The following is a 25,826-nucleotide window of genomic DNA, read 5'->3' as shown; positions in this document are numbered from 1 at the left end:
AGTTATTGCTACAGTTTTTTGTGATTGCCATGGAGTAATCATGATTGATTTTTAGGATAAGGGTAAAACAATAACTGGAGATTACTATTCGACATTGCTGACCACTCTACGGGAAAAAATTAAAGAAAAGAAAAATTAAAGATTACACAAATGTCATGTTGCCATGCAAGAAATTCGTGATTTAGGGTTTGAATGACTAGAACACCCCCCTTATTCACCAGATTTGGCTCCGTCCGACTATTATTTCTTTCCTCAACTGAAAAAAAGTTTAAAAGGTCGTAAATTTTCTTCCAACGAGGAGATAATAAAAGCTGTGGAGGTCTGGTTTGCAGAGCAAGAAGAAACATTTTGTTTAAAAGGTGTAGAGATGCTGCCGGTTTGCTGTAATAAATGTATTCAATTACGAGGAGAATATGTTGAGTTATAAAATATTTTGACATTGAAATTTGGTTTGGTTTGGTTATATAGTAGGCTAAGAAATTATATCCTCATATACCCCCATAATTTTACAGTCTTAGTTATTTTTGAAAATATTTCCTAAAAAAATTTTCCTATATATAATGTATATGGCAAAACAACGCTTGCCGGGTCAGCCAGTAAGCAGTTAGAAACAAAGATTTTTTGATCTCTTCCGACCCGAGATAGGATTGGCGAAGGTTCCAGAAAAAACACAAAAATTAGAAGAAATGAATCAGATCTGTCACCACTTTGTTACGAAACATTAATATCGTTCTTTAGACTGTTTGGTCCGTATCAGACTTCCTATTAGAGCATTTAACGGAATGGAAATAAAAATTAGTGGAATAGACTTTCCTCAATCGCTCACTATATCTATAAATACAAAAAATAGAAGAAGAGCTGAGAGTAGAAAATATAATCAGATATGTAAAAGCACAAACACTAAATTGGGTAGGACACATCATGAGAAGGAAACCAACAGAAATGGTGAGGAGGATAATACAATGGATACCTCTATGGCAGAGGCAGATCAAAAAATACCTGTAAAAACCAAATTGAAGAAGATACCTGAATCTTAGAGATAGTAGACTGGAAAGCCAAATACAAAAACAAAAAAGAATAGAGAAAACTAACAAACGAAGCTAGGGCCCAGAAAAAACTATAACAAATGAACAAGGGGAGTAATTCATTCCAATAAAGGGATATGTAAGCGCCCCAAACGCTAGCCGTAATCCAAGAGAGTAAACTCCATGATGATGATGAAATGTTAAAATCAATGGAGAGAAAATTAAAAAAAATATTCATCAGTTATATATTTATTCCATTTCCTCAACATTCTCATGCACGTCTTCAATACTTTCTTCCATTACTTCTTCGTCTTGATCTTCTCCCGTTTGTTCCTCTGATTCTACTATAGATGCTTCGTCTTCTTCCACAGAGTCATTTCGATTTCTTAATAAATATTTTCGAATCAACATGTTTTGTTGTGGTGTTATATCTGTTTCTCTCATATCTAACCATAATAGACTAGTGTTATCTTTCAAAGATTCTACCATTAAGTCCCCTCCATATTCTCCAAACCAATTGTTGCTAACATCTAAAACTTGTAAAGTTTCATTCCAATTCAACACCTTAGAAATTTTTTCCGGGGTTTCGTCTTCAAATAAACAAGAACTTAAGGAAAGTTCTGTGGGAAAGGAACATCGAACTAAAGCTCTTAAAATACCCATGACTCCAGCATGTCCTAATGGATTGAGTCTTAAAATTAAAGACTCCAAAGGGGGGCACGTATCTTGTATCAAAGCATATCCTAATCCTTCTGCTCCAATTTGCCCTATTAAATTATTTGTCAGTATCAGTTTCCTTAAAGTAGGATGATTCATCAAAACTTTAGCGATACATAAAGTACCTTGATCACCTATTTTACAATTAGATAAGTCTAACACAACTATGGTCTTATTCTTTATCAAATTTTGCATCAGTGCTTGACAATGTTTATCTTCGATATTGCTTTTGTGAATCCGGAGTACTTTCAATAGCTTCAGATCCAATATCGCCTTACCTAATCTCTGACAATCTGAAACAGTTATTTTGAACATATTCCAATTGAAATCTTCCTTGACATCATTCATACCAAAGATAATATCAAATTCTTCAATCAAAGGTAATTTTGGAGTGATAAAAGTGAAATTAATGTGATCAATCGGCCATTCGTCTGGAATATCTTCTTTTTCTATAGTCAATGGTGGTTTCCAAAGTTGTAACTGGGTCACGAATAATCTTTTAACGTATGGAGCACATAAATCCAATATATCCATACTTTCTTCGTCTGCATATTGTGGTTCTGCATGTTCTATAATTCTACGAACCTCTCTTTCGATATAAAGAGATTTCCATTGCCAGGGGAAAGGTTTTCTATAAGTTATTACACCGAAATGGTCGTCGTAGCGTCGTTTCCAATAATATTCATCGTTAATAAGAGGAATTGCCATTTCAAGCGGCAAGTTAGTGGAAATCAACTCTAGAAGATGATCTCTATCTTCACATGGTAATTCATCGAAGTAGGGCCGCTCTTCGAATTTTTCTGCAATTTTTTTTACACATAAATCTACCAAAGTTGGTACTTCTCCATTGTTCCAATTTAGATCTTCCGCTAAGATTTGTCTTTGATCCTCACCGATTAAGTCCAGACATTCTGGCGATGGTGTGTGTAATTCAACTAATAATTTGCTCACCGTATGGGGAACCCTCATATTTAATATTTTGAATAAGAAACTTAGTTATTTGAAGCAAATCCTCACATTGTCGTTTCTATTTCACAGTGTCAAAAAGAAGGACAAGCTGTCATTTTTTATAGAGCAAAAATGGCCCCGTCAAATGGGGAATCTAAGAAAACAGCTGATATACGTCAAACTGTCGGCCTTCGGGCAGACAATTCCGTTTCTCAGTTTTTTCAATTGTTTTTTATATTTCATGCTTTCAAAAAGACTTTCTAAATACTTTTTAGATCAGTTTCTGTAAAACTAATACAGCTGCTGCTGAGTATTTTGGCTGTTTTTCTATTCAGTTTGTGAGTAAGCTTTCAAGCAATTCACAAATTTTAGGATATTTGTGTTTGTTTTGTGCTTAAATTACTGGAGTTTTTTGAACATTAGTTTTAACTGTTCTGTCAAGTTTATCAAACATGAGTGAATACTTTTTAAAGTTGCAAAGAGGAAGTTGATAGGTACAAGGATAAACTTGAAGCTTTGGGTGAAATTAATTAGATGAAAAGAAAGCTTTAGTCAGAATTCCGCTCATTTCCCTCAAGTTTCAAATATAATTCATTCACCTCTTGCCTACAATGAGCAAAAAATGTGTAGTGAAAATAAAAACGAGAAAACTAGAGAGGAAATATTACATTTATTTAGGCAGCCACTCTTTAAGCAGCAATTTCGCAATAAAGCTGGAAATAATAAAGTCTAAAATCGAACAAATAAATACACCATCCACTCAAAAGCATTTGTTTACCTCATTTTGACAATTTGTTAGATTGTTCTATAGTGAATCTCCAACCAGATCTAGCAAAACTATAGAATTGATTATTATTTAATTTATATTCGAAGGCATTTTTTCAGGAGGCTCTGGAGTACTTGGAGATGGGAGTAAGTATGATGGAATGGGGATGACTCGGTATTAATCTATGTTAACTAGTCGGAATTACAGTATAGTTGAACTCGCAACCTGGAGTTGTAGAATTGCGAAAAAAAAAATGAGGAAGGAAACGGGAACATAGATGGAAATTGATGAAGAAGCAACGAGTAGGTTGAACAGCTTTAAATAAAAAAGAGCTTATACTCTAACATATAAAAAACGAATTCTTATTTTTTCGAAAATATAATGAAACAGGAATATGTTCTATTCTATTTGTTATGTTCCCCAAATGAATAGAAAATATAAATTTACACGGAACACAAAAGTAAATTAATAAAGATATTTATTTGGGCATTATATAAATTAATGACACATTGGATCACTCAACAGAAATAGAATGTCGCATTGAGGAAGCTAGAGCAGCATTCATTAGACTAAAAAACATCTTGTGTAGTCAAGATCTAAGTTTACAGCTTCGCGTCAGGATATTAAAAGCTCGAAGCTTTTGAAATGTGGACATATAGGCGTATGCTCCGAATTAGCTGGCAGTGCATAATGACGACGTTATGGTGCAAATGAGAAGGGAGAAAAAGTGATTGTAAGATCTGCTAAGACCTGAAAATTATCTTACTTCGTACATGCAAGGGAAAATAGAGGGAAAACGGAGTTCTGTAAGAAGAGGAACATCATGGTTGAAAAATTTACGTCAGTGGTTCGGTGTCAGACAACTAGTTCACTCTTCCGAGCTGCAGTGAACAAAATTCTCATAGCCAACATGATCGCCAACGTACGATAACGGCACTATACGAAGAAGAAGATATATATAAAAAGCAACGTTAAAAAAATATACGAAAAGCTTACCAGCGAATATAAAGAATTATATCATCAAAAATTTTAATATATTTACTTTAGGTTAAACGCTTTTAGAGTGTAGGTAGATAGAGGATATTCAAAGGGTTTTCAAGAAAAACGTTACAAGTGTATGTTACACTAAAATTTTGCTTTTTCTATTGAAATAGACTTTCTGAAATGCTGAAAACTTTCCATACTATGCTTCGACTCATTTCAGGGCAATCTTTATCATTTCGAACCCCGAAAAGAGCTTTTTCTACCGTAGGAAATTATTTTCTAAAGAAGAACGCATATACTTTCCTTCGAAGTCTTTCTTTCAAATGTTTTTCTCTTTGAAACTTTGGTTTTCCTGCAGCTTTATGTTTGAAATTCGCCACAAATATATTTATTGATAACTCTATAAATCATAGATTTCTTATCGTCAAGGTTACTACTACAAGCAATAAAAACTTTTATTATTTTTTGATACCATATGAATTGGAAAATTATTTGGAAAAGATGATGTTATCCAAATGATGACCGTTACGTTGTTGGCACTCTTCTAAACGGGAACGAAGATTGGCGATAACACATCGACCCAAAGCTCTTGATATTCCTGCCATTTCTGACCTGATGTTTTCCTTTAATTGGGTTAGGTCCGTTGGATTATTTTCATAAACTTACTTTTAAAGTATCCCCATACAAAATAGTCAAGTGGGCTAAGGTTGGGGCTTCTGGAAGGCCAGTTTATGTTACCCCTTCGCGAAATGACTTTATTAGGGAATCATTCATTCACAACCTCCATCGAGTCATTCGAGGTATGGAAAGTGGCCCCATCTTGCTGGAACCACGTTCTTGAGTTGAAACCTGCAAAGTCCTGCAGCTCTGGGACCAAAAAATTTCGCAACATATCACAGTAACGGTCACTATTCACATTGATCGCTCGGCCTCGTTGATCTTCATGAAAATAAGGACCAATAATTTCTTTAGCAGACATAGAGGCCAAAACAACGACCTTTGGGCAGTGTAGGGGTCGTTCATGCTTTTGTCTCGGATTCTCGACTGCCCACTACCGACAATTCTGCTTATTAACATGACCATTCAGATGAAAATTTGCTTCGTCGCTGAACAGTATGTTTTCAAAGTTGTTAAATCACTGCATCATTTCGTTCGCAAAAGTCAGTCGATTAGCATAGTCTGTATCCTTAAATTCTTGAACCAATTGAATTTTATAGGCTTTTAAATAATGCAAATCTTCCTTTAAATTTAAATGTAAGGACGATTTTTTGATGTTTAACGCTTGGCTTCGCTTTCGGATGGATAAAGATGGATTTCGACGGACCGACGCCTCAACTACTTCAATTATTTCTTCATCGCGAACTGAACGAGGGCGACCAGATCCTGATCCATTTCCTAATGCTATCGTCACTTGGCGTGTACGATATTCCGCACGATACAGACGTTGAGCAGTCCCTATTGAATCACCGATACGATAATACGCTCGTACGTAAAATGCGCGATGCGTCCCCGAGTACTGTCCCATCGTGACTAAAACTCCACAAAATGGCGGATGCCACGAACCCCTCCCCGCTCCCTTTCGTCGCTCCGTTTAGAATGTGGCGCGAAAACAAATACCCGATACTCTTTTTGGACACCTTGTATTCCCATTGTGCCATCAATAATTTAACTTATTAGTGTCTGCGAATGAATTAAAATAATTAAATAACACTGTTTTTCCATTAACTGTTAATAGAACGATTTTTTTGCGTATATGCGGCTCTTTCAAAATTTGGATCTAAACTTAACTATTAAGAATACAGATCTTAGACCTCCTTACTAAATGGAAAAACCTACAATCGTATTTTTGGTAAAATTCGTTGAACAAATTGTTGGCAAATAAGTACTCGATGAAAAAAATCTGATACGGTTATGCAATCTTTAATACACAAGGCTTCTGGTCTATCCAAACCTTTATCTATTTTTCTATAAAGCTTAAGGTTATAAAAAGGCGAAACTCATTTATGTATGGGCACTAAGCTATTGGAAGCCTTAGTATTAAGCAAAAAACAATTTGATGATCATGCATTGCGGTTCTGGGACTCAAACTGTTTCATACCAAGATCCCCAAAAGCTGAATACTCATAATTATTTAACTTTGTATTTTATACGGCGATAGCATTTTCTCTGAGTTTGCCATGTCTGTCTTTCATTGATAGTTATGACGTTGAGTCAATAATAATTACATTAATGAAACCTTGTTATTTGTTAAATTAGATATTGTTAATCAAAACATACTCATATTTTGAATACACTGACAACTTTAGGTGAGTGTTTAGAAAACTCTAGAGTAGCTGTTAGGCGTTATGCAGAAAAGTTTCGTCGAAGGAGCTTACCAAGTAAAAATACATTTAGAAAATAAATTCTGGTAGGCCAAGAACAACAAGAGCTTAAGTCCAACACTCATTTGAAGTTAAAGTTTGGGCAGCAACTTTAGATAACAAATTAAATTTAAATTTAAATGGTGATATGTACCTGCATTTTTCAAGCTTTCAACTATTCGAGATATTAGAAGATTTAACGTTAAACGAGATAAGATCTCTATTTTTTTATGAACGATAAATCTTCACGGCACTTTGATCGAAGGTGTCGTAATTGGTGTTGAGTAATCATTTACCGAATCCATGGATTGGTAGAGGTACAGAAGCTCCGATTCATTGGCCTACTCGGTCATGCATTTTAATCCCTTGGATCAAACAGTTTGTTCTTGTCTTGAAGAAAAAGTTTATGATGAATTCACCTCAAGAACTGAAAGACAGAATTCAACGTCACTTTAATGACCTCATAGCTGACTCTCGACCGCTTAGAAGATCAATGGATTCCTTAGAAAAATGGATAGACTTGTGTATTCGGAGGACATTTTGAACACACCTAGTCTAATTGAATTCTATTTTATGTTATTAGCCTTTTTTTAAAGTTTCATCTTGTGATTTTTTGTTTAATTAATACATTTATCAATACGGTTCATAATTTTCAAATCAAAATATTCCGAAAACGGTACACAGTATCGAGTTTTATCAAGAGGATCTTTTTACTGAGCAAACCCCAAATATTTTTCAGTTTTCCATCTATCCTAGAGACGGGATCAGCTTTTTTAGAAATAATATTCGTTTCATCGCCTAAACTTTTGTTAAAAATGAAAACACCTAAACATTAAAATTTTCATAATTTTACTTTTTCAAAGAAAATATTACATAAATATTCAATTTAATTAATCATTACTATACAATTCCATTATTTACGAAAATATATATCAACCTTTAATGCCAACACTGTAAATGGCGATATCCTCTCTAAGTCGAATGTTGCCATCGACACCACGATCATAGCTATCTTGTCATTGTTATTCCAAAGGAGTGGATCTAGAGTGCCGTTTTCTGCACCACTACTCTCGCTCGTTGATTGGCCGTATAGAGTCGCGGGGAAACAATTACCAATCAACCTATGCCGCGGGATAGTCGATTCGTATCATTAAAGAGCACCGACTCTACGTTGATACGTAACCGATATGAGGTTGTATGAGAAAGGAAGACTAGGATCAGATTCGCTTGTACGAATTGTACGTAAAAGTAATGTTTCCAAGTTTGGGAAAGTTTCCTTGGGATCCTTTTTCGCAATTTGTTTCATCAAATTAGGGAAATGTGCTCGACGATCCTTTTGCTTGGATTCAGATGATGATATTAATGTTGGACGATACGAGAATTAACGATGAGTTTTCGTTGAAATGAAACAAGTTTTTGGATAAAATGGGAAATTCTGTCAATTCCATTTAGAATAACTCATTGTAAAAAGAAATATCTGAACGATATTGAAACATGGAATATTTCTACGAGGCATATTTTTTAAGTAAGTACCGTTTACATGAAATCCTGTACCTTAATCTACTTTTCTACATAATTTCCGTGAATATTGAGGCACTTGTCATAACGTGGTACCAGTACCTCATAAAATTCTGCCGCCTGACTTATTTACCACTGTATCACAACTGTTTTGACTTCGTTATCGTCTTGAAGACGCTGACCGCCCAGGTGTTTCTTCAAGTGCGGGAACAAATGGTAGTCGCTGGGCGCCAGATCAGGGCTGTAGGGAGGATGATCTAGAGTTTTCCATTGAAAAGATTTGATGAGATCTCTGGTCCGATTAGCCACATGTGGACGGGCATTGTCTTGCAGCAAAACGATACCCTTACTCAACTTGCCACGTTTTTTGTTCTGGATTGCACGACGCAGATTGTTCAATGTCTCACAATAAGACGCTGCATTGATTGTCTCATTACGAGGCCGAAATTCCACTAGCAATACTCCTTTTCTGTCCCAAAAAACTGTGCACATGATTTTCCGGGCAGAAATTGTTTGCTTAAACTTCATTTTTTTGGGTGATGATGAATGTCGCCATTCCATGGATTGTTGTTTTTTCTTCCTCACAGATCTCACGATGAATATCGATCGGTTTTACGCCTTTAGCACTAAGCAATCGTATAACAGCCTGTACTTCACAATCGGCGGGACTCACGATTGTCGGAGGCATCTTAAACACCCAGTAAACAACGTACACAATGAAGAATCAGACTCTAATGGCGCCAGTGCGTAGACAGGAGATGTAGGTAACCAGCGCGCATGTGCGGAACGCCAACCTTGGGTTTGCGGCGGCGGAATCGCAAAACTGTACTTACTTAAGAAATATGCCTCGTATTTAGAGGGTAATTGAACGTATTTATGTCATAGAAAGTGGTCGTTTAATGTACGAAGTACATCCACAAATTAAATTCCGTTTGGTTATAAAAAAACCTTATACAGAAAAAATTTTCATTGTTAAAAAATCTACAACTGTTAAACTAATTTTCTATATAACTTCCGAAATTTTATTGGCACTTGTCATAGTGTCACAAGTTTTTATATCAGTTCATCAGTAACCAAGGACTCGATCACGTCCTTCATTGAACTGTCAACAACGATCTGAAAATGGCGTACATTTCTTCTGCTTGAGTCCGAGTCACATGCTCGGAACTGCGACTGCAGGCTTATTCCCTTTTTATCTATTTTTTTACATAATATGACAATCATATTATAATTTCAACTTTATCCCACGACATAAAACGACTTGAGATAGTATAAGGTTTAACTAGGAGCTATTTTTTAATCAGACTAAAATCCAGATATAAGGAATAGAAATTTCTAAAATATATCTATCAAAAATTATATCAAATTTTTCATTAAAAATTTTGCCACATTTTTCAGAAGGTGATGTGTCAATTGGTCAGAGAAAGGAGGAAATAGGATACGATGATAAATTAAGAGACAGAACTTAAGGGGGTATCCTGGTATAGATGGCGAAAAATTGACGGAAACTTTGGGAATATTTTTATTTGAAATTTGGACACATGCTCATTTATTATTCAAACAAATGAAAAAAAAATTTTCTTACAAATAATATAAGTAATTAAAAAGTTAATGCTACTTTAAGACAATCATTTTTTTTCGTCTTGATTTGCGCCATGAATTACGGCTGCTGTGCAACATAAAAATCAAATTGTTTTGCTATTGTCACATCAAAATCTCGTCCATAAACTAAATTTAACATTATATGAATGTTTTGCAAAAAATGGCAGACTTTTGAAAAAATTTTGATAAAAGTTTTTTTATTATTATTGCAAAAAAATAGTTAAGCAATTTTTTTCGCAAAATCTTTTTAGTTCATGGACTAGATAATTAAATTTCCTTTAAAATGCTTTTTTTACGACAGAAACTCGCTGAATGATTCATGGCGCAAAATAGGAAAATTGAAAAAAACTGTTTTCGAGAAAAACGCGTTTAACCTTTGCAGTACATGAATCTATGCTTTCAGTCTATACTTACGTGTCACAAAATCTCTCTTTCGATTAATGTAGCCATGAAAATAAAATTCATATCACGCTAATTGTAAAACCAACACTGACAAACGGTTGTCTAATCAAAACAATTTAAAAAATTGATACTAGGTGACTTTAACTTTAACTTACTTATAATTAATTCAATTATGTAGCAAATTAACAATCAGACCTATTTCGTTTTTTAACAATTCTCTCAGTTTTTTGTTACGTGACGTGTTTTTGCATTTTTTCCAAAAATGAACGTTAAACGTTTCATGAAATTGGTTCATTAATAATAACTCTGTATATATTTCATATCTATGATTTTACGAGTTAAAAACTGGTGCCACGTTATGACATGTGCCTCAATATTCACGGAAATTATGTAGATTAAGGTACAGGTTTTCATATAAAAATAAAATTATTGCGATATATTTGCACATCTTTTTTTAATTCCAAAACGTTACTTACTTAAAAAATATACCTCGTATTATTCAACTTTACAACCATTTTTTAATGATTGTTTCTCACATTGTACGGTAGTATCCATTACAATGAATTTTAACTTTACTCAATAGTGGATTATCCTACTAATCATTAGAAAGTAATACAATACGTAATGCCGTCCATACTTAGCATAAAAAGGTAATAAATAAAAAAAAATGTTTATTTTTCAATATATTTTCTTTTTACTCTCACACATTTCTCAGAATGTCTGACTAAAATTTCTATGCCACTATAAAAATACGATGCATCTCAAAATGTTCGTACACTGCTTGCTTGATTTCATAGTCGCTATCTTTTTTCCCTTGACTCGAACTTCCGCTTTTCGAAGAAAAAATAGTCAAACAGGGTCAGAGCAGGGCTACATAGTGGGTAGTTCGAATTTGTGAAGCCACATTCGCGTATAATGGTCTTATAAAGTAAAGTAATGTGGAGTGCACTATCATATAGCAATCGAGCAGTTGGGCTGATTTTACCGTGCCTTTTTCCAATATTTTTTGTCGCAACTGCCTTAATGAGTCGGCGTAATATGTTATATTTACGGTTAATCAAAAGGATGCCCCAAAATATAAAAGCCATCAATTTTTTTGTTTTTCGCGAACTTTGTTTTTTTGGACAAGGTATCTCCTTTCCGATACCACCCCATGGGATCTCTTTTGAATGTCGGATCATAGTAAAAGACCATAGTTTCATCACTCGTTACAATTTTTGTCATATTTTAACGCTCATGTAGGATCCTAGAATACTTTTTTTTGGAAGTGCAGGTCTGTGTGGTAATTTCTTTCATTTTTAGGTTCCCGTCACTTCCACTAAATTAACTTTTTCTGTAATAGTCACCGACACAAGACCTCCAGCAAATGGGTCTTCTTATAATAATACTCTTCTCTAACGGATCAACTAATATCAACTAATTATTACCAATGATGGACACAATTTACCGTAAACAGCGTCCATTCTATTCTCAATTTGTTGTTGTTAATCTTTTTCTAGTCACAGCGCGAAACTTAATTTTCAAAAAAATTTGACCAAGCGGTCGTTCGAGCTCTATTATAATGACATGGATGAAAGCAGGATGCTGAAACTTTGTGTAAAGCTTGTTAAGACTTATCATTGACGTGTACATGAAGGTTTTTGCTAACCAACTCAATTTACTATATGAGGACAATAGCTAATGACGGCATTACCTACTTTTTCAACATTGTCATCATCAGTATTAATTGTTTAAACCATTGTCAATGATCAATTGTACCAAAACTTTCATTTTTTACGATCAAAAATTCAAGTGACTCACTCTGTAACATTAGCAGTAGTATTGATAGTAGTATTACTGGTAGTATTAGAAGCATTATTCGTAGTAGTAGTATTATGCAACTATATACAGGGTATTTTAAACTGACTTTAATGTGAGTAGTGTTAAATTAGTTTTAGAAAAGTTCAGCAGTTGACAATTACGGTTTAATGTAAAACAAAGGTTATAGATAATGATGGTAGTAAACAAAAATATGGGGATAATTTAATAAATAAGTAAATCCCCTTTTAATCAAGTGATAATTTAATTTTGACTAAATCGTTTGTTATCTGTAAATATAATTATAATCTATAATATATCGCGTCATATTATATCAACATAGTTGGAATTGGGATTATGTTTAATCTTCCAAATCCGATCAAATCAAATACGTTATCAATTTCATAAATCTGGTGGAAATATACAATGCGGTCCATATGTATGTAATGAATTCAATTTTAGCGTTGGGGAAAAACCTGAAACACGTCGATTTTTATTCATAAATTGACAATTTACAGTGAGAAAATATTATCCCCCTCCAGCACCACCTTTGAATTATAAGCACCCCCTCGAAAATTTTCAATAAGAAAGAGGGTCGTGTGGCACCTTGTTGGAAAGAGATTTTAATACTCTGTTTATCAATATATAGTTTTTCAAATTTGGTGCAATCGTAACCGAGAAAATTAATTTTTAAGATGTAAAATTTTGATATTGACTCTACCACAAAACTTTATGTAGAACAAAGATAATAATGTTGCATAATATTTATATTGTATTTTGCAATGTACTTTACAATTGAACTGAATGTTCTAAATGACCACCATTCATTTCTTGTTACTAACCGAGGCAATTTTGGAAACATCAATCTGGAACGTAATTGGTTGAAAATTAATAAAAAACGCACGTTTTCTAAATTTTTTATTAATTACCTTTAATCTTACAAAGAAAAACAGAGACGGACTTGTTCAATAAACTGCCACTATTCTTAAATTAAATCTCAACTTATATTTTTTGATTATTTATGCAAATCACGCCGTTAATTTGTTTACTTTTTTCTATATTTGAGAATGGCATAGGTAGGGATTTGTTGAACATCAATTTTGAGTCTTATTCATTCTATTCAAAAAATTAACATCCCAATAAAGTTAAACCGAGCTTTTGTCGACAATAATACGGTCTTATGGCTGTCTTTATAGCTCTAGACGATACTGGAATTGAATCTGCTGCAAAACATTTATATGACGAATTTCTTTTCTTTGTAAAAGTCTAATCTAGAAGATATAACCAAGTAAAGGTATTAGATATCTTCTTGCTTAAATTACTCACTATTGTCTATCTTCAAAAAATTAGCTAGGGATCTAAATGTACTAAATAGGAAGCGAGATATTTGTGATGAACTGATTGACATCTTTTAAAATGTCAAAATGAAGATCTAGATGGATGATAATTTTTCATAGTGAATCTTTTTGTTTAAACAACAACTACCTTTTATTATTTTTTCAAATACTGTCGGTAAAGACAAGAGAAGGCTTTGAAATGTACTAGAGTGATTGTTAATATTACACATCGATGAAATATGATAGTTTACACTTATCCTGAACAATCGGAAACCCGTTCCAGTGTTGTATAACAGAGTCGGACAAACTCAATGTGGAATTTTGCTCTAGATTACGATTCCTTCGTATTTGTTTAATAAGAGACAAAAATACAACGTCAAATTGAATTTATTACAAGAAACTACTCAAGGGATTCGAAAAAGGGTTACTGTAAGTATTCAAATTGATCAATGCATTTATGGTAACGTTTCTCAACAGAGAAGCATATAAAGCTATCCACGAAGAGTGTCAAATTCTTATTCAATTGTAGTTCGAATGTCGGGAAGAGTGCCTGGTCCCCTTGCAAAAGCGCTGTCCTTAAGAAGGTCCTACAGGAATAAATCACAGGGTGTCTGGTCACATGACCGTACGAGTTACTCAACGAATCCATTCTCCAAAAGAAACATTAAGGTACTCTCGCATACATAACGCGTAGTGTAGTGCATGAAATGACGAATGCTCGCGAGTGCTGGACCTTGTCGATTCGCCCACGTGAATCTTCGAAAATTTCCAAATAGCTTTGGCCTGTCACGTAACTCTCAAAAAAATACGGACATGCGAGACCACTCGCATGAATACCTGCCCGCATACACACACACACACACACCCCAAGCAAGTTTAATTCTTCTTCAATGAAGACGTAAGGATTCTGGACGTTCCAGTGGACACAGTTATTCCTATTGACCGTACGGATGAGCTTTGTCGAAACGAAACTAAACGTTTTGTGTTGTTGTGTATGGAATCTGCTTCAAATTATTAGTTTATTCGATATTACAATAGGAGAAGAAATATTAAATTACTGTCACACGATCTACAGTCTCGAAAGGCTGTTATGACTTACGTTTATCTATAGTTTTGTTATCATAGGGCTGTTGTTACTGTTACATTAAATAAGTTTGCGTTATAATTGCTGTACAGAACCCACACGGGATTACATTAGCCTTAATCTCAAGTTACATTCAATATCTTTTGTCCATGAGTATTATCTGATTTTCAAAAGTCTTTCCAAACTTGTTCTGTTTGTAATTTTTTCAAAGTATTAAGATTAAGAATCCATTGCAGTCCATGAGCTTCCAAATAAGCCTTTTGCAAAATTATCCACTGATAGTATTTCCCTAATATCACAATTTTTTCATTAGATAACGACATAATCAATTCGGTGGGAGTCCTATTCAACTATAGGAAAACCCTTTTACCAATTTTCCAGATTCTCCAACTGAGTTGTTTCAGCTAGTCCTAAGCTTTATGGTAGGTCAGCTAGTGCGCACTCTCACGAAAGTGATGAGCGTACATTTATGATGTTGCTTCCGTAATCACCACAGCTCTACCCTATCTGTTTTATTTAGTTGATGTTAGTGGTAGAATTTTTCATTGAAATTCGATACAAATTCACCCTTGTCTATTCCGTTCCGTGCAGCATGTTATATGGATTATATGGATACTATCCCTGGCAGATCAGTATTTCAGTCAAATGGTTTGATTTCTAAATAACTACTAGTTTATTAAGATCTTTGTTGTAAGTTTTCACAACTTATATAAAATATAATATAAAATCACCAATATTTCTGTCATTGTGGTGCCATAAGTCACAAAAAAGAGGTGAGCCTTCATTTATTAAGGCAATGAACTTGTTGTTAGTCAGCTATTACTGTCACTTGATGTACACGTGAGTCAGACTCAGAATAAAGTTCTTTCTTAAAATTGTATTGAAAGTTATAAATTATTTATCTAGAGAAAATAGCTCAAAAACTTATTTTTGCACGTTCTTTTTGATACCTTATTATAACCTCATAATATTGAGCTAACAAGCATACGAAAACATGATCACCTCAATTCTTGTTGTTTGCGATTGCTTGATTTTTCAATCGGATTTTTTAAAATTAAATGTCGACATAAAAACTTTCACTTTACCCCAAAGTTTTTCCATCTATTGGAGTAATGAAAAAATTTGGTTGTCTATTTTTGGTTTGTCCGTTTATCGACGGAGCGGCATTATTATTTTCTGAGTCCATCTCTGTCTAGGAACCTCAAATATTTACATTGAAACACGTAAAAAATAATGAGGTAGTACTTACAACATAAGAGATCCAATAACAACCTCAATTGATGGTTTTAAATAAATATTATTTACATATATTGTACAGTATGCTACAAATTTCATTCATTTTTTCATCTATATGAATATCCAGAAATACATATCTATACAAAAGATAACTAAGATACCTCAAAGTTGGTAAAGATAAATGAAGCGTTTTTGTAAATAGAGAAAAAATAGTTCCAGGTTATCGTAATCTACAGTACAGTTATATTTAATTCTCAATTTAATAAAAAATATCATACTACTTTATACGGTTTTTGTATGCCCTGCCATTTATGGTTTTAAAAATAAATTATTATAAAACTTGGTTAAGTTATTACCTACAATAACCACATAATTAAAAATGTCAAGTTTTGGCCTGCTTTATATAATTTTTTGATTGCGGTTCCGCTAATCCAACATGTGAGGTTAAAGTTAATTTAATCCTTATAGATTACTTGATCACCGTTTTTTAAAAGCGACACCAAAAAGGAAAACACGTTTTGGTTTATTGGGTTTGCCTACGCACTTCTTCTATGTTCTTAGAAATCGAATTTTGCAGCGACTGTTATTAGATCTTTCTTATCATGCAGCCAGCATTAGTACTTGTAAGAAATAGTGGCAAATATTATTGTCAAAGCTTTACAAATAATTTTATTGAATACCTTTCACTGATATCTTCTCTTTACCTCAGGTTCTCGATTCCAAAGGTGTAAAGCCCTGCTTCACAAGGTAAATTACTTTAATGAGACATCAATTATGTTTCTCTATTTTCAAAACCTTGTCTCTGGAAAAAGTAAAATTTTCGCAAGAACGCTCTCCTTCAATAATTGACACTAACATTTTTCACTGTGATTCACTCTAAGATGAAAATAGTAATGATTGAGAGAAAATTTTTTATTTCAGATTTGAGGTATATGTATATATGTCCAATATCCTGGAACTTACCTAAGGACGTTGCATTGAAAAAGTTTAGCTTTGAGAAAAACTTTACCTCAATAATAAAATGTGAAAGCAAGTGGGATCAAAGCACCATACAAAAAATGAACAGAAATGCCATTAAATGGTAAACGGACGGATCTAAAACAGCAGACGGAACTGGAATAGGTTTATACGGGCCTAGAACCAAACACTCCGAAAGCCTGGGTAGCACACCAAGCCTTTTTCAAGTCGAAATTTATGCAATTGAAAAATGTATTCAGTTTAACCTAGAGAGGAACTATCGCAAACAGGAGATCATCATCATAAAATCCAAACTTGTTTGGTATTGCCTAAAAAAACTAAACGAGCTAGATAAAAAAAAAGAAAGTTATCCTACAATAGATTTCGGGAGCAAAGGGAAACTAAATAGCTGATAAGCTCGCTAAAGCGGGAGCAGACTCGAGCCCTTCTGTGGTTTCAGTTACAGAACAATGGAAAAACACTTGAAAAAAGGTGGATAGGAAAAAAACCAATTATTGGGACAATAGGGGCTGAAACAGGCATAGACTCTTCTGGGAAACTATAACTAGGGAAAATCTGCTGAATGTATCAACCAAAGTAAGAGCAATCTTCGAATACTAACAGGAGTCCTGTTGCCTCAACAAACTCCTGAAGACTCTAAAACGTGTAGATTTTGTTGCTCATAGAACGAAACCTCTATCCACATTCTTTTGAAGTGTGAAACACTAAGGAACTCCAGAGCACTACACTTAAGAACGCTTGAAATAGACGACGAAGATCTGTGGCAATTACAGCCATCCCACTTTCTAGACTTTTTAAAAGGAGTGGGGTTTACGGATCAGCTCTAAATAATGGGTTCTCCAGTATCGCAGCAAGAAAGGGGGAAACAATAGATCCTTTGTGTATACAATACCCCAAAATCTATACATACATATTTCCAGTAACCATTAACCTATTGTTCCTACAGATGCCGATAGATACTCGACAACGAGTAGTTAGTTCTTTCTACAGACAGTTAACGTTATTTACAAAAGTTTTTAAATCTCTATAGAAACGCCGTTCATTATTCATATTTTCTAGTTGTTAGTGAACAAATTCAAATGTTAGTGCAGTAATGAAGCTTCAATGCAATTTAAACAAATTGTATTATTCGTATCATGTGATTGACGTATTCACAAAATATTTCAATTTTTTCACCGTCCATTTTAGTGCCAATTGCACCTTTTAGCAATAGCTAAACTACAAACGAGTACCGGTGGATCCAATGTAATTGATGTCTACTGCACACAAAGTCAACATGTTGCTGCTTTAAAACCAGCCGCTCTGGTTTGGTAAACGTATGGTATGATCGCTACTGCTTGAATGGGAGTTATCCTTTACTTTCATAACAAAAAGAGGGTGTTAGTTTTCAACAAATTTCTCATCTACTTTGTTGTTAATAACTTTTTGTGAAATAATGATTGATTGAAATAATGATATTAGAGGATATGTATTTCTCGAAATTTTGATATCTGAAAATTATTGAAACTACATACCTTAACGTGATAATGAAAACAAAATAGATTGTTTCGCTATTACTTCTGTCAATTATATTGCTACCAGTTGTAGCACATTAAAAATATAGTATAACAACTTCATTGGATTTTTTGCACTCAAAAAATTAACAGTTCAAAGTTTACTCAAACTTCTTTGGCATAACAATAAAAATTTTGGAACGTAGAAATAATTTATTGCTCGTCTCACTTTATTACTCTTTAATATCAACTTTTCAACTTTGCAACAGTCCAATTTTTTTCTATTTAATCTCTTAATTACTTTCTTTGTCACGTTTGTAGTTTCTCGCGGCTTTTCTCTTTGGACTTCTAATATAATTCCTCTATGCAATTTTTCTTTTTTATGTCATGTTTCTATTAAAAACTTCATAAGAAACCACTAATATTTTTGAAAAAATTTTGAGTATCATTTCTGAAGATCTCTCTCTACATGGACAATATCTACAACCTATCATCAACATCAATGAATCTAAGCAAACCAAACCTTAATTTATTATAATAATTCATATTCACGGATGAATACTCCCCCTCTGGGATTCAGTAGGCTTTCTCGTAAGTAGACCAACTTCTTTCTAGTTTCTTAATCATCTACCTCAGCAGATCATTTCTTAATTGGCTCCTCTCCTCTTCTTCGTATTATTTTCTCAATCTTCTGGGAGATTTATCTGATAGATTTAAGAAAGAGATCTACTAGCTAAAGTTGTATTTATTCAAGACACTGTTTATCTTAATGAAAATCAGCAGATTCTTCTCTTTCTTTATTGTTAATCTTCTAGGGATTTACTCTGTTATGAAGCGGATCCATTAGCTTAAGCTGTTCATACGCAAAACAATTCTTATTCTTCTGAGGATCAGCAGATCCTCTTTTAATTAGATCCAGTACTCTTCTTCGTATTATTTTCTGAATCTTCTGGGAGATTTATCTGATAGATTTAAGAAAGAGATCTACTAGCTAAAGTTGTATTTATTCAAGACACTGTTTATCTTAATGAAAATCAGCAGATTCTTCTCTTTCTTTATTGTTAATCTTCTAGGGATCTACTCTGCTATGAAGCGGACCTATTAGCTTAAATTGCTTATGCGCAAAATAATTTTCATTCTTAATCTTCTGGGTTATTTTTCTGATCTTCTGATCCACTCGCAAATGGCTTTTTTCTCTTGCTTCTTTCTCCTCTAGGGATCTTCTTGTGATCTTCTTTGCTAGACGTTTTGCTAGCTCTTTTTGGTTGATCTATTACAGAATTAGTATTAAAACCCTCTGTAGAATTTGTTGTTGTTACTATGATATCAACCTGTTGAAACTCAAACACAAACGGAGAGTTTGGTGCATAATGTGAAAAAGAGACGATTTCTTTATCAACTTCTGGATATTTAAACGCTAACTGCGTCACTTCAACTCTTTTTTCCTGGATATTAAAGTGATCCTAGTGAAGAAAGAATGAGTGATATGTGGTTTGTGAATCCTCAATGAATGTATATATCCATTGGTTTTCTGGATCAACTAAATTGTATAACAATTTCTATTCCGTCAGTTAAGCAAATTTCCATTCTCAATTTGTTAAATGTATCGGTGTTATTGAAAATGTGGTCTTTTATAAATTTTATAATGAAAGCACATTAGTTTTATCCATAATTCTATGGATGGCTCTTTAGATGAATAATAATTAATATAAGTCATCTAAATAAGATTGTATTAGTGCTTATCAACTGCTTTTCTGTTTAAAAAAATAGTTAGATTTCTATCAGCGTAGAAAATTTTTTGAATAAACTTTTGATTTTACCAAGAGTTACTTCAATGATTATTCCCATTTTAAGTTCTTCGTTAAGGTGTGTAGTTACCTTTTTAGTGTTATAAATCAATTATATACGAGTCGCTTTATGGTATCTCATCTATCGACATTGAGCGAAATTATGATATATTTACAAATATAGTTGTTCTCACAACACCCTTAAACGACGTATGGTCGATAAAGAGATTCACTGTCTGGATTTTTTCTCGATTCCGGTATGGTTTCTAGAGAAATGGGACATTCTGCTGAGGTTTCGGGACTGGATATGGAGGAACATGATTTGTAACTATTATGAGGATTTACGGAAGTTAGATTCGTTTGGGATTTACTGTCGGCCGACTCTTTGGATGACTTCGCTTCTTGGTGTGCCTTCTTACTGCGTTTCCATTTCATACGTCGATTTTGGAACCATATTTTCACCTAGAACAAAATAGTTGTACGACTAATGATTAGTTCTAACTTAAAATAATTTCATTTTTAGCAATCTACTATAGAAGTTGTCTCCCGATTAATGTTATGACAGTTAAATGCTCTATCAAGTCAAACCCAATGTGAATAAAAACATTTAATAGTGTTGTTTTGAGTTACCACCATAGTCTTTTCGAATGCGTGCATCGAGCGCACGGAGGTTCGATCATATCGAGCGCACATTTGCTAGTATAAAGACGGTATCTTCAATCCCATAGTCTCCTAACCTAACCTAACATAACCTTATCCAATCTAACCTAACCTAACCTAACCATTCTTAAATTAAAAGGCTTTTTTGTGGAAAATTCAAAATACGCATTTTTTAAATTATCTTGAATTATTAATAAAAATTCACTCATTTTTAGAAAAAATAATCTTTTCCATCATCAATTTTTGTTCACTATTTTATATAATATTGAACATTTGCTAATTTTTGTGATAATGTGATAATGATGATAATAATTCGTATGTTTGTTCATCTCTAGGACTCAAACGGCAGATCGAATTTTCTTGTGTGCTCGTGCACGTGCACTCCTCACACCCCACCGTCTTTTCAATCGTGTCCAAATGGAAACGGAGTTTGGTAATAGAAAATGCGAATGTGATAATTTCAATGTTAATCCTTTTTTTTGTTTGTTGTAGTTTTTCAAAAGGTTTATTTAATTTTGTTTCAAAAATGGGAATATTACTCTGTTTACAGGGATATTAATGTTTTTGTGCACTACCTCTGTACTAAAAGATTTTCACAAGCTTTTATTTAGTTTCACCTGTCCCTCTGTTTGTAATCAAATCTTGCAAGTTAAATTTGATCAACTTCCCGGTTTCCGATTGAGCTGAAATTTGGGAAGTTGGGAAACACTAAATTGAATGTATAAACTCAAAATTAAACAAATTTTTTTGCTTCTTTGTTAAGTCGGAAACTTTTCAGACAACCTTCGTACTATTATACTTTCAATAATGCATAAGATATTTGTCAAATCTTATTAATAATATTATCTATTAAATATAATTCGTTGTGGCGTCCTTTGATACAAGTATATAAAATATTTTATATACTTAGAGATTCCGTTTTGTATCAAAACTGTTTTCTTTCTCCTAAGAGTTATGACTGGAGTTAAGAACAACATCAAACAAACAGACAGAAGTTATAATTCACGATTAGCTTGACTAACAGCTCCAAATATGACGGTCGTTTATCAAATTTCTGCCGCATTTTCCCTCGGTTATTGCATACTTGATAACATTTTAATGTTTGAACTTTTCTTACTTTGCGTAATTGGAAAGCAAGTTTTTTTATTCGAATATCCGATAATAGTTATAGTCTGTTCAACGAACCGAAGCTTCTGCATAATAAAACAAAGAATTTAATTTATTGAGTCCGTAGAAATGACCTTTTAACGGTTGATATAGATTATTCAAAAATTCATAGACTACAAAAAATCAAATTAATTGCGAAATAAAAAAATGTAAATTGAAATGAAAAAAAAAACATGTTCTGAGCAGATTTTTAAATTATTTTTTTTTAAATTAATTGAATTCATACACCCACCAAGGAATTTAGTCTATTATAATCTGGTCAACAGTAACCAATGAGCAGCTTCATCTGACAAAGCTCTGGGCATAGTGAAAATACAACTTATGCTAATATTATGAAGCTGAAGCGTTGGTTTTTTTATTTGTTTGAACGCACTAATCTCAGAAACTACTGTTCGAATTGAAAATTCTTTTTGTGTTGGATAGTCCATTTATCAAGGAAGGATCTAGGGTATGTAACATCATGCTGCGACTATCAACGACACTTACAGCGTTCTTTGATCTTGGCAACAAGCCTTTTATATCAAGATGTACCCCAGTATTATGAAAAGGAAAGATATTAATTTTATAGAAGAAGACGTCGGCAGGATATTGAATGTTACTGCAATAAGTTTGCGCGGTCCAATGTCGTTTGCACATCTAAAGACCGTTAATGGTGTTATTTTACAAACTTATCAAGGCACTTACAAGGTTTTAGATTTACTGGAGAGAGATAAACATTGGACAAATACTATGTCAGATGCTGTTATTTCTGAGCCAGCCGCAAAATCAAGGGAATTATTTACCATCATCCTCATATTTTCTATCTGATCCCTTAGAGTTATGGAATAAATTTTGTACTGATTTATGTTAAGATATAATAAACAGAAAGCGTAATGAGAATTAGGATATGATATTAGCATATAGTGATGATATATACAACGATGGACTTATCATAATTGAAGATAAGATTCTCGAAATTTGCGATAAATCATTAACTGATTTTGCGTTTCCTGCATCAAAAAGGAATAATTCACATAATAAATTGGATCCGTTAGAAGTAGCGTTGTGAAAGCCGTATGATGTAAATGAATTAAATAGTAAATTACTGAAAAGAAACCAGAATAAGTTGATCGGCTGACATATTACAATCGTGTTATGCACAGTGTTCGTTTTAATGAAAAAAAAAAATATTTTTTGGATGCTCCAGGTGGAATCGGCAAGACTTTCATGCCTAGTCTGATGTTAGCAAAAGTATGGTCTCAGGGAAAACTAGCTTTGGCAGTAGCGTCAGCAGGAATCGCTGGTGGACGCACAGCTTATTCCACTTTTAAACCGCTTTAAAATGTTTATTGACAGAAAAATAGCGTGTGCTCTATGTAAAAATAGTCCTTTGGGAAAAGTTTTGCAAGACGTCACTTTAAGAATCTGGGACAAATTTACCATAATCCATAGAGCTCATGTAGAGATAGGATTCTTATAGATATTAGAAGCTGTGATAAAATCATAGGTGTGATGATTGGCCTTTTTGGAATTGTGGCAGTAAAAAAACCCCTTTTAAAACGTCAAAATAAAATCAAGAGGTGGCAGTATGGATCATAGAGAGTGTTTGCGCTCAGGTCAAAAGAGGAAACGTATGGTAGATACAAGTGTAATCCCGATTGTAAAACACGGCGAAAGCTTAGTGAGAATTTGGAAATGTTTTGGAGAAGGGGCGACTGGAGAACTGGTGAAAATTATAGGGATTTGGAAGAAGGAAGACTAAGAAAAAAATTGAAGGAAAATGTAGTACGTTCTGGCAAGCGCCTGATCGGCGGAAAATTTATCTTCCAGCATGACAACCATGTCAAGAATTCCTCGAGACTGTATAAAGAGTATTTGAAGAAATTGGTATGGAAAAGTGTACGGAAAGTAATGATTTGGCCGTCACTCTCGCCAGACCTCAATCCGATTGAGTTGTTGTGGAACAAGTTGAACGGGAAAGTGCCACTTCCATTCACATTTCTGGACTATTCATATAAACGACGATTATTTGTCGAAATTTTTAAAGAAAATGTCAAAATTGTGCACCGAAATAATAAAAGGGGATTACATCGATTAATCAGAATTTCAAGTATGTAAAAAACACACTGGTTTTATTATTACTATATTATTATCCACAGGGTGTTTTGAAAAAAGGTGATCTCGTCTCTAGGAGAGATAGAAAACTGAAAAACATTTGGGGTTTGCTCAGTAAAAAATTTTCGTAACGCCATCCGTATTCAAGATAAAGGACGTTGAAGAAAAACAAAACTTATCCATATTTTTTACGATTTTGTCGCAACTACTGGCAACATTGTAGTTAAATTTTATACGAATATGATCTAGAAGCTGATACATCTAATGAATTTGTTTTTATGTCTCTCTCTGACTCTAGTAGAGGACGCTAGTTACACATATAACACATAACTTTTTCAATATTAGATTTATTACGCAAAATTTTAAGTGAACTTGAACATCATACAATTTTCCACCAAAAAAGTACTCTTGATAAAAATTGATACGGTGTTTTCCGTTTTCGGAATATTTCGATTTGAAAATTAGTAGTAACCGATACTTGTATATAAAGTATTAATAAAGTTATTAATTATTATTAATTAGTAAGCGTTATGAAAATTGGAAATTTTTTGTCGCTTAAATTAGGCCCCATCGATAAATCGGATACATTTAAAAAAATGGTACTGGGGGCTTCGTTTCTTGTAACGTTTCACAAAAATCCAGGCTTCTTATACTGAAGATGTTATGTTTAATACTAGTTGGTACTAACCGTGTAACTAGCGCCCTCTATGAGAGTCAGACATAAAAATAAATTCATTAGATGTATCACCTTCTAGAACATATTCGGTAAAATTTAATCACAATGTTGCCAGTAGTTGAGGAAAAATCGTACAAAATATGTAAAAATTTTTTTTCTTCAATGTCCTTTATCTTGAATACGGATGGCGTTACGAAATTTTTTTACTGAGCAAAACTCAAATGTTTTTCAGTTTTCCATCTATCCTAGAGACGGGATTATCTTTTTTTGAAACACCCCGTATATATGTTCTTTTAATATAAATATTAAATATTTGTTGGGTCACGTAAACTATAAGGTAGGCTAAACTTTTAACCGATAGTGTATTAAGAAGAAGAATTCAATTGATTGTTCAAAAGTACCTCAATACGTAATAAACAAATACCTGTGTTTCCGTCAACATTAAATTAGTTGCCACTTCAAATCTCTTAGGTCTCGAAAGATATTTGTTCTGCCTAAACTGTTTTTCAAGTTCTAGAAGTTGTTGAGATGTGAAGGCTGTCCTAGGTCTTCTAGTTTTACCTAATAAAGCGTGACCTGGACCACAACCTGTAACAAAATTAAACGTATATGACTATAAGTTAGTTGTAAATAAATTATTTTTACCAATAGTGATTTTGAATAACAAGTTATCTCGTATAGACGACAATAATTATCGTTATAATACCCCAACAATAAATTATCAACATTTGTCCAATATTACATTTAGTAACAAAAGCGTGTAATTGCCATACTTAGTCTAACAAAACGGAAACCACCCCTTATAATCTAGTTAGTGCATGCTAAGTCACGACCCCTGTACACCCATAAACATCTACCTAATTTCGATAATTGCATTAAATCGTCCCCTGTTTTCAAAAAATGCACGGTATCAATTGTGTGGAAAGAATCGAGGCACTTAATAGATCTATTAAAATGATTGGGAGGAATTTATTATTATAAATATTTTCGGATAAATATCAATAAGACGATATTTCAATTCAAAATTTTTCTTTATTTAGAAATGAAAGATTTTTCTGTACATTTTTTATATCCTAATAATTTGATAAAAGTCATAAAATGTAGGACAGACTGTTGAACCTTGAAACATTTTTTTGAAATGAAAACACAAGCTTTGTATTGATTACATCGCTTTCCAAGGTACATGTGATTATGT

At 33.3% G+C, this 25,826-nt stretch overlaps 2 protein-coding genes across 3 annotated transcripts in view; both read right to left on the bottom strand.

The window, feature by feature from the left end:
- Positions 1-1,258: 1,258 nt before the first annotated feature.
- On the bottom strand, positions 1,259-2,796 carry LOC130892612 (dynein regulatory complex subunit 5). The gene has a single exon (XM_057798094.1). The coding sequence runs from the start codon at positions 2,709-2,711 to the stop codon at positions 1,275-1,277; it is 1,437 nt and encodes a 478-aa protein (XP_057654077.1). The 5' UTR covers positions 2,712-2,796; the 3' UTR covers positions 1,259-1,274.
- A 10,228-nt stretch (positions 2,797-13,024) lies between these two features.
- LOC130892885 (homeobox protein Hox-A4-like) overlaps positions 13,025-25,826 on the bottom strand; it is a 65,738-nt gene continuing 52,936 nt past the window's right edge. The window contains exons 3-4 of one of the 2 annotated variants that reach the window (XM_057798570.1): positions 25,056-25,219; positions 13,025-20,496 (exon numbers count right to left, since the gene is read on the bottom strand). In XM_057798570.1, coding sequence (XP_057654553.1) covers positions 20,236-20,496; positions 25,056-25,219 — 425 coding nt within the window. In that variant the 3' untranslated portion in view covers positions 13,025-20,235. The remainder of the gene's footprint in view (positions 20,497-25,055; positions 25,220-25,826) is intronic. The other variant, XM_057798569.1, reaches the window with a different exon arrangement.

This window comes from Diorhabda carinulata, chromosome 4 (assembly GCF_026250575.1).
Source record: "Diorhabda carinulata isolate Delta chromosome 4, icDioCari1.1, whole genome shotgun sequence".
Lineage (NCBI taxonomy): Eukaryota > Metazoa > Arthropoda > Insecta > Coleoptera > Chrysomelidae > Diorhabda > Diorhabda carinulata.
This window is presented reverse-complemented; position numbering and strand designations above follow the sequence as displayed.